General features: G+C 42.9%; 1 protein-coding gene across 3 annotated transcripts in view; it reads right to left on the bottom strand.

Annotated features, from left to right (window-relative positions):
• BCHE (butyrylcholinesterase) overlaps positions 1-15,357 on the bottom strand; it is a 213,597-nt gene that overhangs the window by 55,233 nt on the left and 143,007 nt on the right. Inside the window, exon 4 of one of the 3 annotated variants that reach the window (XM_086944336.1) lies at positions 9,699-10,364. The exons of the other annotated variants lie outside the window; for them this stretch is intronic. Within the exon in view, the coding sequence (XP_086800462.1) occupies positions 10,360-10,364 (5 nt within the window). The 3' untranslated portion in view covers positions 9,699-10,359. Of the gene's footprint in view, positions 1-9,698; positions 10,365-15,357 lie in introns of those variants that run through there. 3 annotated transcript variants of the gene reach the window in all.

Below are 15,357 nucleotides of genomic sequence, written 5' to 3'. Positions count from 1 at the left end.
ATGTAAAGTATTTGTGCAACACACACACACACACATGCACACACAGAGTAACACAATGTAAACACCACCAAAAACTCCACAAAGGGCTAGGAAAATAGATTATATTTGTATGAGTAAAACAAGACCAAAATGACAAAAATACAATATGTAGAACCAGAGTTATGAATTTGTAAAGGTTATCTCAAAATAAACTACTTAGGACCCGATTCCAATGCGGTTAGGAAAGCATTCCCACCTAGGGCCCGATTAGGATGCGGTAGGAAGGCCTCCTAACAGCATTTGCTCCTTCCGAATTGGATTGGGAATGTGTCTTCCTGACTGAGGGCCAGATTACGATGCGGTTAGGAACATAGGCTCCCATAGAAGTCAATGGGAGTTCAAACAAATTGTATCTGGAAGCATCCGGTTGCATCATACTCGGTTGGGCGGACTCTCCCATTCCAAGTCTGTCGGAAACCATTTCCAAACCGATTCGATTGCGAAGATTTCCTAACTGCATCAAAATCTTAAAGCACCAACCTGGGATATCTTGTTGTGCTGGACAGGGGTAAATCCAAAGTTCAGGTAGACCACCATGGAGAAATGGCTGGCTACAGGACCCACACAGGTCCCACTGAAAAAGGACCGTGGATTGAGGAAGCTTTGACGTCGACGACTCGATGCAAGTAGCAGAGGAGGTGATGCATCATCAACGAATCCTTAGATGCATCTGTTCCAATCCACACAGTCAACAAGGCTTCGTCAGCAAACCCCTTATCAATGCAGATGATGTGCCATCGTTGAGCCACGCAGTCCATCTTTGCTGAGCTGTGCAGTCCGTTGAAGCAATATCATCAAGCAGCAATTGTGTTGAAGGAGATGCACCAATTCTGATCTGCGCAAAGTCAACAATGTGTGGATTCTGCTGGGTTTGCACAGAAAAGTCACTTACAAAGGCGCAGGACTGGATAGCACCACTTGGCAAGGCAGAACTCTCAGATGGCAGGGCCCAGATGCTGTTGCAGGGTTGTAGGAATGTGGCCCTGAGACTTCAGAACAGGGGCCAAGCCAGCAAGCACTTGGAGGCAATCTGGGTTCAAGTGAGATGGGTCCAGTCCTTTTCCTCAGCAGGGCTAAGTGTAGGAGGCAGCAGGGCGGCACAGCAGAGTAGAGCAGAAGAGAAATTTGTCCAGAGCTACAATCCAGCAGAGTGGCAGTCCTTGTAGCAGCACAGCAGCACTTCCTCCTGGCAGAGTTCTTCACAAGTCCAGTAGTAGGCCCAGTACTTTGGTGAGGCCAGAGACCCAGAACTTATAATCACCTGTGTCTTTTAAAGGGGTGACTTCCCAGATGGGTCTTTGAGGTGCACAGATGTCCTTTCTTCCCAGCCCTGGCTCCAGAATATCAGTAGAGGGGTAATCAGCACTTTGTGTGGGGACAGGTCACAGCCTATTCAGGTGTGAGAACTCCCCCCTCCCTTCCAGCCCAGGAGGAACCCTCAGAATGCAGATGAGTACTCAGACAAACCTAACCTTCTTGTGTTTGTGGGTGTCTAGAGGGAATGCATAAAGTGTCAATTGTAGTTGTCACTCACCCCATCCATGTATTGGACACAGGCTGCTGGCAGACAGAGCTGTAAGAGCAGAGAAATATCTACTTTCTAAAAGTGGCATTTCTAAAATAGTAATGGTAAATCCAACGTCACCAGTAAAGAGGATTTATCAGTACTGTTATAAAGATATAAACCATGAAAGAGTTACTCCTTCCTAATCAGGAATTACACCTTAAAAGTGCATGAAGAAATTCCCAATGTTAACCTATTAGATGAGTAGGCTTTACTGTAGTGAAATGTGGGTATTTGTCACTACTAGGGCATGCAAAACCTTAAAGTGCATGTCCTACCTTTTACTTACATAGCATCCTGCCCTATGGACTCCCTAGGCCTACCTTAGGGGTGACATATATGTAATAAAAGTAGAGTTCAATACTTGGGAAAGAGTATTAAATGCCAAGTTGATGTGGCAGTAAACTGCATACACAGGCCCTGCAGTGGCGGACCTGAAGTCATTTTGAAAAGCTACTTGTGTGGGTGGCATATTCAATGCTGTAGGCCCACTACTACCAATGAACCTACAGGTACAGCACTTTATTAGAGACTTACAAATACATTAAATAGGTCATTTGGGTATGAGTCAATGTTACCAGATTTAAAGCCGATAGAGCTCATGTATTGTAGCACTGGTTAGCAGTGATAAAGTGCTCAGAGTCCTAAAGCTAACAAAAAGACGGTCAGAAAAAGAGGAAGGCAAAAGGTTTGGGGCTACCATTCAGAGAGGGCCATTAGCAACAATAGTCATTCCCAGCAGAATGCACTCCAATCTCCTAGATACAACTGGCTTCCCGCATATCATAATTCCTTTCAAACACCTCCCCCTTCTGGATAAGGAGGGTTGTTCATTTCAAAGTAGACCACACAGAGAAATACCTAAGTGTGTCCTTGTAGCTGTGAACACATTTTTCATTTGAATCCTATTTGTTGTGTGAAGTACTAGGGAGGTAAACAAGCATGCTCTGGTATAATTGATATGCCAGTGTGACAATCTGATGGATGTAAGCTATTTTTTAATGTGTTAACATGGCCATACTAATTACACATAGAACTACAACTCAGTTCATACAGTCTAATGAAGGCCTTACATGGCACTGCATCTAATATAATTGGGGGCATTATGCTATTGAATTTCTTAGCCAGGACATGGGCAGCACATCATTTTATCTTCTCATTTTTTCTCCTAATCTATTTCAGAGGAGTGACCATACTGATAAAAAAGGCACCCTATTCCATTCAAACTGAGTAAAGATGGCAATAGTGAACACTTAAGGAAAAAATGTCAATGACCCAGATTTTTAGAACAACCTGAAGCACAATAATGTAGTTTTCACTTCGAGTGCTGCTTTGGAGAAGGGAAATTTCAACACCACACTGAATGCTGTACTTGCCCAACTGCATACTATAGTAAGGGGGGGTATAAGGCAGCACCTTACATACTGACTATCTGGCTTCTAGGGATGTTACCACAAGACACACATTATTCAAGACTAATAAAAAATTCGAATGGATCACGCTGCAGTCTTGGGTCTGAGAATGTCAAAAAGATGTCAAAGTCCATTTTCATGCAGACTGCAACCATACACCTTAAAAGATGTGGTGTTATGTAGGGAACTTAAAAATAACAGATTAAAATATTTTAAGAATAATGAGGGCTCCGTGGAGAGTATGAGTACCATATGGGAAGCCTTTAACACCTGGGGTGCTAAGCTGATCCCCCTCCTGTGCTGATATTTGCTGAATCCCCTTTTACATGACGAGCTCAGCTCGTCATGAGCACACGAGAGGTGTACCTCATGACGAGCTGAGCTTGTCATGAGCATCGAAGGGGTTAAATAGTTCTGGGAGGCAAATGCATAGCAAAACAAAATGATGTTCTAACAATATTCATGTGCACAGATTAGGGCAAGAAATGTAGAAAGTGGGGTTACAATGCAAAACAATCAGATCTCTGACACAACAGCCACAATCCAATCTAAGGTAATAGAACACAACAAAATAGTTGGGAGGAAAAAAAAACATCTTGGAAGGCTGGAGCTACCCACACCTTTATTGAGGATGAGTGACCCAGTAGGATACTTGCCCTCTTGATCAAGAAGCCATTGACCTCCAATAACAGTGTTACTACCGTTGTAAGAGGAAATTCCTATTGTTATGACACCAAAGCTTGCATAGCCTAGGTAAACAATTGCCATTTAGAATTCCTGGCACAGCCCATCTCTGTAGAAGAGCTATACATGGTTTTAAAATGTCCTCCCAATGGAAAGGTTCACTGGAGTCGAGCTTTATGTACCTCATACTCAAACACAGGGGTTTACCATGGGCATTCACTGACTGGAACCAATTACAATACACTGATCATACAGGTAGTCAGGATCAATTGCACAAGTATCACATCTCCATTAACAATAGCACAGGGTACAAGGTAAGGATGACCTCTTATTCTGAATCTCTTTGCCATTGCATTACAACCACTGGCATTTAAATTGCAAAAGCACTATTATAACCGTGCTCTCATCTTCATAAATCCTACTTATCTCACTACATGCTAATGATATAGCAGTACATTAAAAACATTCTGGAGAATCATTATTGCCCAATATAGGAGAATACATAAAGTTTGGTATCCACTAAAGTATGAACATGAACTAGGAAAATTGCCAATTTTCCCCTTCACTGCTACTACTAATAATGCTACATAGAATAGGCACGAACGTGGTGTACAGGCTTAATCAAGAATCTCGGCATATGAGTCAATTAGGATGTAGACAACATACATAAGCAGAATTAGAGAAGTGTGGTACAAACCCAAAGAAGCAAATTAAAGGCTGGACTGCGATGGTGAACTGAATAGCATTAATGAAAATTATTTTACTTCTCAAGTTCCTATGTTTATTTCAAAAGACATTAATACCATTGAGCAGTCACTACATCAACATGCTCTTATTAGTGCTAATAGAGCTTGCATGAGCAGGCCCACAATCCTGATTCAGGTGGGAAGTACTTAACCTCCCATTTGAGTAAGGAGGGTTCAGAGCACTAGATCTTAAACTCTACTATCTTTGTGGCCCTGTATTAAATACTATATACTGGTACTATCCACCTGCATATCTGAGACACTATGCGGTTGAGAAGGGCGTAGAACAACCTACCTCACTGCATATCATGTCCCAGCACCCTGTAGAGCGGAATAGAGGAGAGCGTGCCACAATAACATGTAGCGTAATGGGAACAGCTATGAAGTAGAATACATCAGATATACTCTTTTCACCTAAGCTACCTCTGTTACACCAAGCTAAACTGTCTCTCACATGGAAGAGAAAGCACTAACAGTATGTACCAAACTCCAATGGACCCACCTTGGAGATAGTTTCCTTGGGGTGGGGGGTAACTTATTCCAACTTGATAGCATAAATCGAAGGGGATGTTCCTTCTTCTGAGAATGTGACATATCCTACATTTCAATTGAAACCACCACAGTTTAGTACAATAACATTATCGCTTGTTTTCCCATCTACAAAATGCCTTATTACATGACAGAACAAATCAATACAAATAAAGGGCTTTATAGCTTCACACTGCATGGGATATATGGAGCTCTGAACTGACTAGCCCATTGTTGTGCACAAAGAGGGGGCCTGCCATACAATAGTGGATTGAAGATCATCCATTTTTCACACCCAAGCATAAACCAAGGAGCCTTAGGGAGGATGCCGTCTGTCATAAATATGAAGCTTTTATAACCACAGAGATTCTATCAAAAAAGTGAATAGGTGATAATTTTTTATATATATACTTTTTACCGTTTACACCAGGGTGCTAGGCTCTCTCTTACACATGGAAAGATGGGAGCACAATGTGCTTGTTAAAATACCCCTCACACTCTAAAAAACCAAGTAGAGTCATGCTTCATCATAGGGGTCTTCCCGCCCCTATAACGGGACGGGGCGTGCTACGACCAGACGGAATACGCGGGAGCACTAAGATGTGACAGAGGCTATGTGTAGGTGTATAGGAGTCAGTGAAAGTGTAGGGACCTAACACTAGTGAGTGTGTAAAAAAGTGAAAAAATGGAAAAGATTTAAAAATTCCCTGGCTAGTAGAAAAAAACACATTTATTAGCTTCTCCAGCTGGGAACATTAAGAAGGGGTTGTGTGGTAGAGCATTAGCTACTACCTTGTCGACATGTTTCGTAAGCAGTCCCCTACTGCTTACTCATCAGGACCAAAAGAACGGTCCCTACTGTTATTTACTCAGTTTCTAACAGGTAATGCCTACTGTCCTATAAACAACCAACAAAAATAAGTTGGATGTTTAGGCCTCAGAGCATGAGTTGGCCCACACGAGGCAGAAAAAATCGACCTAATATGGTCTCTGTAAGAAAAAGGAAGAGAAAAGCCAACATGAATTTTATGCACGGACATTGTTTTCTGGGTGAGAAAGAAAACAAACAAACAAACAGGTTTTTTCTTGTTGGAGACCACACTTTCAATTGTTTAAAAGTGATTCTGCTTTCATACATGTACAGTAGCTTCCACCCCAAGCATCTGCGGGATAGTTTACCATATGGACAGTTCTTGCGTTTACGCAGAAACTGCACTGAGATCGAGACTTTCAAAACCCAGTCGAGTGACCTAAAAAGGAAATTAAGAGCACGGATGTATCCTGACCATGTCATAAATCAGGCCTACACACGAGCAAGGAACAACTGCCGGGAAAGCCTGCTGGAAGAAAAAACAGCAACAGAGGAAGAAAAACGTCCGATCTGCGTGACCACCTATAACACCAGCTCAAACCTAGTAACCAAGATCATAAACAAAAATTGGAAAATCCTGAACAGTGGGGGGTTGGACATATCAAAACCCATGTTCGCGCATAAGAAAGCAAAGAGCTTGAGGGACGTTCTGGTCCACACAAGACCAAAATCTGACACCAACATACAAAAAAACCCCAACTTTGTCCAAGGTCACTACCCATGTGGCGGATGCAAGGTTTGTGGACTGACCAAGAAAAGTAAAGAAATAACTTTCAGAAATGGCACAGTGTGGGAGCAGAGGGCATTTAGCAATTGCAACAGCGTAAATGTTGTATACCTTATTACCTGCCCATGCCAACTAGAATACGTTGGCATGACAAGCAGGGCAATTAAGGTAAGGATTGGCGAACATAAAAGCACAATCAAATGCAAAAAAACAAGTACAAAACTTACCAACCATTTCCTCGAAATGAACCACAAACCCGAGGAAATTAAATGGACAGTAATAGAACTAGTAAGTAACGAAAGATTCCTTCTGGAAAAAGAACAGCGATGGGTTTTTCGCGTCCAGTCACATAAACATGGATTGAATGATGACATACCCTGGAGCCAACTGTAGGCTAGTCCCCTTACATCTCCCTCAGCAGTTATTTCCACTGTGAGAGCTTACTAGCAACAAGTCTATACATATATCCTACAAGTACTTTGCGCAGATACCATGCACACTGATCCACTGTGTTAATAAATATCATCCCCCCCCCCAAAAAAAATCGGCCCTTCTCATATCACTGTTACTAACCATCACGAGGCTGTACTTATAGCAAAAGAAACCTTTAAATTATCCTAAATTACATGACCAATTTGAATTTACATGCAATCATGTCCCGAAGGGTTTATAATATCACCGTTTTTCGGGGTTCCGATTTATAGCAAAAGAAACCTTTAAAATTATCCTAAATTACATGACCACTTTGAATTTACATGCAATCATGTCCCGAAGGGTTTATAATATCACCGTTTTTCGGGGTTCCGATTTAATAGACACCGAAAAAAGACTTCCGCATCCTTTGCGCCTCCAATGTGCCAAAAATGGCCCGCCATCTTGCAGGGTTGACGCTCTAGCAGAAAACCAAGGGGCGGCACCCAGCGCGGAATGAACTCGGAAGCGTAACGGCTTTTATAAACATCAAGCCACTTGAGCCCGGCAATCCTCGGAGGTGCACGGGGGTAGGAACAATGTTTTCCTGTTGCTAGCAGAGACGTAAGTAATAGACTCTGACCTCGAGTCTTTAATTAACAGGTCATGGGGGTAGACAAACGCATTTATATCACGCTGCGCTTTGTTTTTCAAAAACGAACACCTGAAATGAACCTTTGTCTCTCTCAGTAAAGACAGCGCAGATCGTGGGGGTAGACAAACGCATTTATATCACGCTGCGCTTCTTTTTAAAAACGAACACCTGAAATGAACCTTTGTTCCTCTCAGTAAGGACAGCGCAGATCACCCCTCGCCTGCAAAACCTCATGGGGCATTATAACCGCTGAGATAAGTATGTCATGTCAGTATGTATTCTCAACTCTGAAACATTTTTACAAGGAGGTCCCCCTCCCCGTTTGTGTTAGTGTGTTGTTAGTGCATTGAGTCACGATTGTTAGTGTGTGTGTATGTGAAACTATGATAAAGGTCCCAAAAAATGGTACCATTGGTGTCTCCCACATAAGGCAATGATACTAAGAGACACATGATTACATGTGATTTTCATGTATGAAAGCAGAATCACTTTTAAACAATTGAAAGTGTGGTCTCCAACAAGAAAAAACCTGTTTGTTTGTTTGTTTTCTTTCTCACCCAGAAAACAATGTCCGTGCATAAAATTCATGTTGGCTTTTCTCTTCCTTTTTCTTACAGAGACCATATTAGGTCGATTTTTTCTGCCTCGTGTGGGCCAACTCATGCCCTGAGGCCTAAACATCCAAATTATTTTTGTTGGTTGTTTATAGGACAGTAGGCATTACCTGTTAGAAACTGAGTAAATAACAGTAGGGACCGTTCTTTTGGTCCTGATGAGTAAGCAGTAGGAGACTGCTTACGAAACATGTCGACAAGGTAGTAGCTAATGCTCTACCACACAACCCCTTCTTAATGTTCCCAGCTGGAGAAGCTAATAAATGTGTTTTTTTCTACTAGCCAGGGAATTTTTAAATCTTTTCCATTTTTTCACTTTTTTACACACTCACTAGTGTTAGGTCCCTACACTTTCACTGACTCCTATACACCTACACATAGCCTCTGTCACATCTTAGTGCTCCCGCGTATTCCGTCTGGTCGTAGCACGCCCCGTCCCGTTATAGGGGCGGGAAGACCCCTATGATGAAGCATGACTCTACTTGGTTTTTTAGAGTGTGAGGGGTATTTTAACAAGCACATTGTGCTCCCATCTTTCCATGTGTAAGAGAGAGCCTAGCACCCTGGTGTAAACGGTAAAAAGTATATATATAAAAAATTATCACCTATTCACTTTTTTGATAGAATCTCTGTGGTTATAAAAGCTTACTCTGGAGGGTGATTCTATCAGTACCTCTACGCTTCTCCCTTTTGGTTTGGATAAATATGAAGCTGCCAACTGATTGTTTGCACTTAGCATTGATATGTCCACAGATTGAGGTATATTAGTCAGAAGCCACCTCACTGCTGAGATGGTTTGTTTCTTAATTTAGTCTGACTCCCATACATATCTCCTGGGCCTGGTTAAACAAGATCCCCTTGAACATCCTAAATTTCACATTTCTGGTGCTTGTGAAATGACAAATTACACCATGCTGGGGTAGACAAAAAGAACTCACAAAGAAATTTTGAATGAAATATCCTGCATACTGAAATGAACAGTAAGAACAATATGCAGTACTTCTCCCTTGGATATCCCTCTCCAGAGACAGACCCTTTGAGGAATTATTTACTCACATAAACTAATGACTCATTTGATACAAGTTCATGATGTTCATGTGCAAGAATGTACTTTATTGTAGTGACGCTGATGAACAAACTAAATAAACTGTAGTCGTCCTGGAACAAAGGCATAGAAGATCAGTGTCTGATATACTTTGAAGTCTATGTAATGAACCAAAAACCACCCTAAATGTGATCGGATAGGAACGTGTGCAGTGTACGCAGATGTAGCCAGGTATTATGCTGTGTACTTGTTACTTGTGTTGTTACTGCTCTATTTTTGGTGAAATAAGTAAAACAAAGGTGCTTAATTTGAGAAAGGTTGAAACAAAGCTTAGAGGCAAGGAAGGAGTATCTTAACAATCACAACAGTTGTCATTAGGAAAGAAACTTAACTTACCACTCACCCCATCAGTCACTTCCTCGTCACGTAGCCCTGACCGTGGTCCTTCGAGTCTTCATTGTCATCGTGGTCTTCCTCCTCCACCAAGTCAATCTGGGCAGGCTCGAGAAAAAAACAAAAGACACTTATTTACAATTATCACCACCAACTACATCATTTGCATGTGCAAATAAGATACCAAAAGAATTTGAAATTATTGATAACTAAAATATCAATTTGAAAAGGATTACTTCAACATTTTAAGTAGCAAAGAGCCAAAGAATCGACACAACAAAAGTTTAAAAAAAAGAGGAAAATAGCAAGGAAATGATCAAGAAAGCAAGGAATAAAAGAATGAGAAGAAGGGATGAGAGAAGAGAAAACTAAATAAGGGATGAGAAAAAAGATACTGCCACTGTAAGAAAAAGGGGAATGGAAAAGTAAACACAAGGATGTGTGGGTGGTTAACTTTACAAACTCTAAAATAAGTAAAGGGGAAGGTATTTAAAGTTAGGAAAAGCTAGGAAACTATATCTAAGTAAGACATGGAAATCCATCCTTTATAAAAAATAGAGGTACGATTAAATATTGCTACATTAAAGATTACACCTTCAGGCATGATGGAGGTGATGTTTTTTTCCTTGCTTCCCTTGGTCCACTTGGCCATAGCCCTGGTCTTCTTTGGTTATTCTAAAAGGGGACAAGAAAAAAAGATACAGATTTTTAGTATCTATCAGATTAAGCACATGAAAAATGGGTAAACACATCCACTGGTTCAGTATTCAACCACGCCCCCTCCTATAATCTCTAAACCTATTAGAGTCCAATGTCTTACAATGAACTACAAATTAAATACCCCCTTCTCAACTCTAATAAATGTTCACAACTGTCACACTTCAGATTCCAGCAAATTCGCATAGCTTACACTTCAAATTGGAGACTGTGTATTGACAGAAGAGTTAGTGCACTCTTTTTTCCCCATTTCTTGCCCATCAATCTATGCATTCCTGACTACCATTTAGTATTCTGCAACGCAAGGTGATCTGTGCCCCCAACCACCAATATTGGGCAAGACTTGACTTCGACTCCTGATATTTCCACGAAATACCTCAGAACTTGTGATATACATGCTGCAGCCAGCCAATAAAAATCACAGGACTTGTGGATTTGGGGGTCCTATGATATTTACACGGTTGACAGTCAAATGTGCCACCCATCGATACAATATTGTATATATATATATATATATATACACACACCCACACACACACACATAGATGGACATAGATATGATAACAAAAAGTAATATAACTTGCACTCACCTGCGATGAAACATCCCCTGTGAAGTATTAAAGATAAAACAACTCATCCCAGCAGTGCACGATCTGCCAATTAGGGGCCGATTCCGATCTCGGTCGGAAGGGCACCAAATCGGGTTCGGCATTAGTGGATCCGATTCGGAGGCTGAATTTCTGTCCAAGTCGTACACGGATCCAGATGTCGAAGTACGATGCAAACAAGCACAAAATCTCTGTCCGAATCGTTTCCAGGTCTGAATCGCTCCGTACGACTCGGTCACAAGCAAACTGTGGCGCGCAATGGAGGCGTAGTACGATGCTCGATTTGGACAGCCGGATCGAGTCGGAGCATCCGGCTTGCAATACCTCCCGGAGTTGGACTTTAGGGTTCCGCGTCGGACCCCCTGTTACCCACAGCCTTACGACTCAGACACAGGGAGAGACCCATGGGTCTCCCCAACACAGGAATGTACAGTAAGGATGGCACTGACGAGTACCCACTGTAGGGGGCGCACTTGTCCGCAACGTACCCATTCAGTCAATGGAAGTCCATGTACGCGTCATATGACCAGCTCCCATTTACTTCTATGGGAGTCCGACCGAACCGAGTCCGACAGCATAGGGCCGCATCGTACTCGCTCGGTCGGGCTGCAGGAGGCCGGATCGGTCAGAAAACACCACGGATCCGGCTTGGTCGGAGTGCCTTCTGACCCAGATTGGAATCGGCCCCATTGTAGTGTTGTGCAGCAGTGAATACAGTGTCGCACTCCCAGCATTGTGCACTCTTGTCAAAACTGTAACCCTTGCCATGTCTCCCATCTGCTGCCAACATTAGGGGGAAGTGGCATTGCAAGTAAAACACAAGTGCTGTGTCTTCCTCCCCATCATAAATATTGCAGAGTGTCACACCTGGGTAGCCCCAACTGGAATGGAGTCTGCCTTATAATGACTGGAGCATGCTTGGTGAAAAAAGTAGAGAGGCAGAAAAAAGAAAAATAATAGCACGTGGGCAAGAAAACAAGACAGAAAGTTAAAGTAAAGTAAAAAACATTGACTGGTTGGTAGGAAAATGATCAAACTGGAGTGGGATGGGAAAGGAAACAGTCAGTTAGATTTAGGGGCCGATTATGATAGCGGATAATCCGCATCCTCCGGGCCGGTGGAAGCCACCGCCGTCCCCGGAGGATGCAGATTATCCGCTGCGGACTAAGAAAAGACCCTCGCCAGAATAGAATGGCTGGGGCATCTTTTTTCAGTCCGCCGCTTTTCCGCCGCGGTCGGCTTTCGACTGAGGCGGAAAAGCTCTAACATGGCTGCCGGTGTCTCTCAGACACCGCCAGCCATATTAGGATGGCGTTGCTCCTATGCCTTTCCACGGCGGCCTTTTTGCCATGGAAAGACATACGGTGTTTTCTTCGGGGGCCCGTTGCTGGCCCCCAGGGGTGAAGGGGGGTGGGGGGTGCACATGGGGGGTACCTATGGTACCCCCTGCCTTTGCGTGCACGAAGCAGCAGGCACCACGCGGTGCCTGTAGCTTCGTGCATGCAAAGGCAAACATGCATTTTTTAACATTGCGGTGTGTGCTGCTTCAAGCAGCACCCGCCGCAATGTTAAAAATACAGGATGTGACCACCAGGGTGGTGGTCACATCCTAATTAGCACGGAGGGACCGCCGCTGCCCCTGTGGACGGTCCCTCCTCCTCTGGGGTGCCGGACGGACGCAGGTCCGTCCGCCATCCTAATAGGCCCCTTAATCTGGAGAATCTGGAGTATTGAGTACCACACGCTTCAAAATGGCTCGCTTTGGACGTGAGGTTGCAGAACAGCATTTTTAGGAACTTTGGGCCAGATGCATCAAAGGGTTTTGCCCATTCTGTGTCTATGGGAAAATATGATCATGCATTTGGCCCATTGTGTAAGTTTGTGTCATTTTACATAAATTTTTGGCATTAACTGCAAAGCAAATTATAGAAGTTTCATCCTGACTATGTTTTTATGTACAGTGTGGTAACAGACACTCACAGACCCATTCACTCATTCACCCACTCACAGATGAACTTAGACATGTACACCCACTCACAGACACAGTCAGGCCCTCATGCACCCACTTACAGAATCACTCACACTCTCCCCCCACTTAAATATCTTCTCAGAATCTCATACACCCACTGAGACACTCATGGACTCACTCACACACTGAGAGGCCCATTACGATGTGAATCAGAGAGCCTCTGCCTACAGGTCGGAGGCATTCCAACTCACATCATAGGTTTCAATTCCGACAGTCTTATTATGATAAAGGCTGTGGGATTTTAAACCAGCTGGTCGGACTGACTGGCTTCTGACAGGCTAAACGAGCCATTCGGCCGGTCGGAGGCCGCTCATATGACTTTAAATATTTCATCTCTCTTGACATAGTCAGTGACATCACTGATGACATGTCAAACAACATGACTGAGGACATCACTGATGACATCATCCAATAATTGTGAGTGTTTTCTAACTGTTTCTAAGCATTAAACATATATACTGAGGTACTACAAAAGTTAATTAGCATACTTTGTGTAATAGTAATGAGTGATTCCATTTTTTAACATATATTATGTGAGTGGCTGTGTGACTGTGTGTATCTGTGTATAACTGCATGTGTGGTTGGCTGTACGGGTGAATAGGTGAGTGTGTGAGTAGCTGTATGGGTAAATAAGTGGGTGTGTGAGTAGCTATATGGGTGAGGGAGTGGCTGTTTAAGTAGCTGTATTGGTGTGTGAGTAGCTGTGTGAGTGACTGTTTGGTTGAGTAGATGGCTGTGTGAGTGCTTGTGTGGGTGAGTAACTGGCTGTTTTAGTGGGTGGTTCATTAACTGAGTGGGAGTGGCTGTATTGGAGAGTGACTGTATGAGTAGCATTATGGGTAAGTGAGTAAATATGCGAGTGCTTGAATGGCTATGGGAATGGATACGTAAGTCACTGTGTGGGTGTGTCAGTGGCTCTGTCGAGAGGCTGTATGGGTGATTGACTGGGCGTGTGAGTAACCATATTGATGAGTGAGTGGTTGTGTGAGTGGCTGTATGGAAGAGTGAGTGGCTGTGTAAATGACTGTAACAGTGAATGAGTCACTGTCTGAGAAGGTGTATGGGCAAGTGAGTGGTTGTGTGTGGGAATGAGTGGGTGTGTGAGTGGTCCTGTGGATGAGTATGTGGTTGTGGAATGGTGGTGTGTTGGGTGTGAGGTGTGAGTGGGTATGTCAGTGGTATTGTGGATAATGTCATCAGTGATGTCATTTGAAATGTCATTACTGATGCCATCAGTGATATCACTGGCCATGTCACAAGTGGTATTTAGACAAAATATGCAGCCTGTGGCGATCCGCCCAAGATCCTTCCCCGCCCGCCACCCATTTTCCCCCGCCATATTACTATGGCGGGGGGGACCGCGGTGGACGGAAAGACTGTCTGACGCTTTTCCGCCTGGTCAAGAAGTTGTTAGACACCACCATCCATATTAGGGGGAAGGCAGGGACATGTTTTTTCCGTGGCTGCAACGCCACCACGGAAAGGCATGCGGGAATGTCTTGTGGGGGCCCGTTGCGTGCCCCCAGGGAATCCGTGGGGGGTGCACATGGGGGGTACCTATGTTACCCCCTGCACTTCACTTTACAAAGTGACAGGCACCGACCGGTGCCTGTCACGTTGTGCATTGAAGTGCACAATGTGCATTTTTAGCATTGCGGCAGGCGTTGCTTTCAGCACCACTCGTCACAATGTTAAAAATGCGGAATGCGCTCGCCAGTGTGGTGGGTGCATCCTTATGGCCCCCACAGGACCGCCACCCTTATGGCGGGCGGTCCTAATGGGCCCCTTTGTGTCCAAAATATAATGATCTAAAAATATTGTGGTTTTAATAATGTTGTCAAAAACATTGAAACTAGATATGATATTAAACACTGATATAAAAAATATGAATGCTAAAAATGTAATTGTAAATAATATTGATTTTTTTGTTAAAATCATTTAAATATTAGTAATTTCTTCTTAGAATGATTTTTGTGTCAATATTTTTAGGGGAGGGATGTTTAGTTTATAGGGGATGAGGGTGGGAGTAATTAAAAAATAGTAAACATTTGTGTATTATTTTTTATTCATTTTTTATTATGAACACTTGATAACATGTGAAAATATTCAGGAGTGGGATATTGTGTTTATAGGGGATAAGGGTGGGGATCAATTTAAAAGTGTGTGTAATATTTTTTAAAATACATATTTTTTCAATCAAACTGGATATAATTTGAAGAAATGTAGGAGTGGGATGATGGGGTGTAATTACTTTAAAAGATATGTATTATTTTACTTTTTTTAAATGTATTACAATTTTAGAAAGAGGTTTTGA

Source organism: Lissotriton vulgaris, chromosome 11 (genome assembly GCF_964263255.1).
Source record: "Lissotriton vulgaris chromosome 11, aLisVul1.2, whole genome shotgun sequence".
NCBI lineage: Eukaryota > Metazoa > Chordata > Amphibia > Caudata > Salamandridae > Lissotriton > Lissotriton vulgaris.
This window is presented reverse-complemented; position numbering and strand designations above follow the sequence as displayed.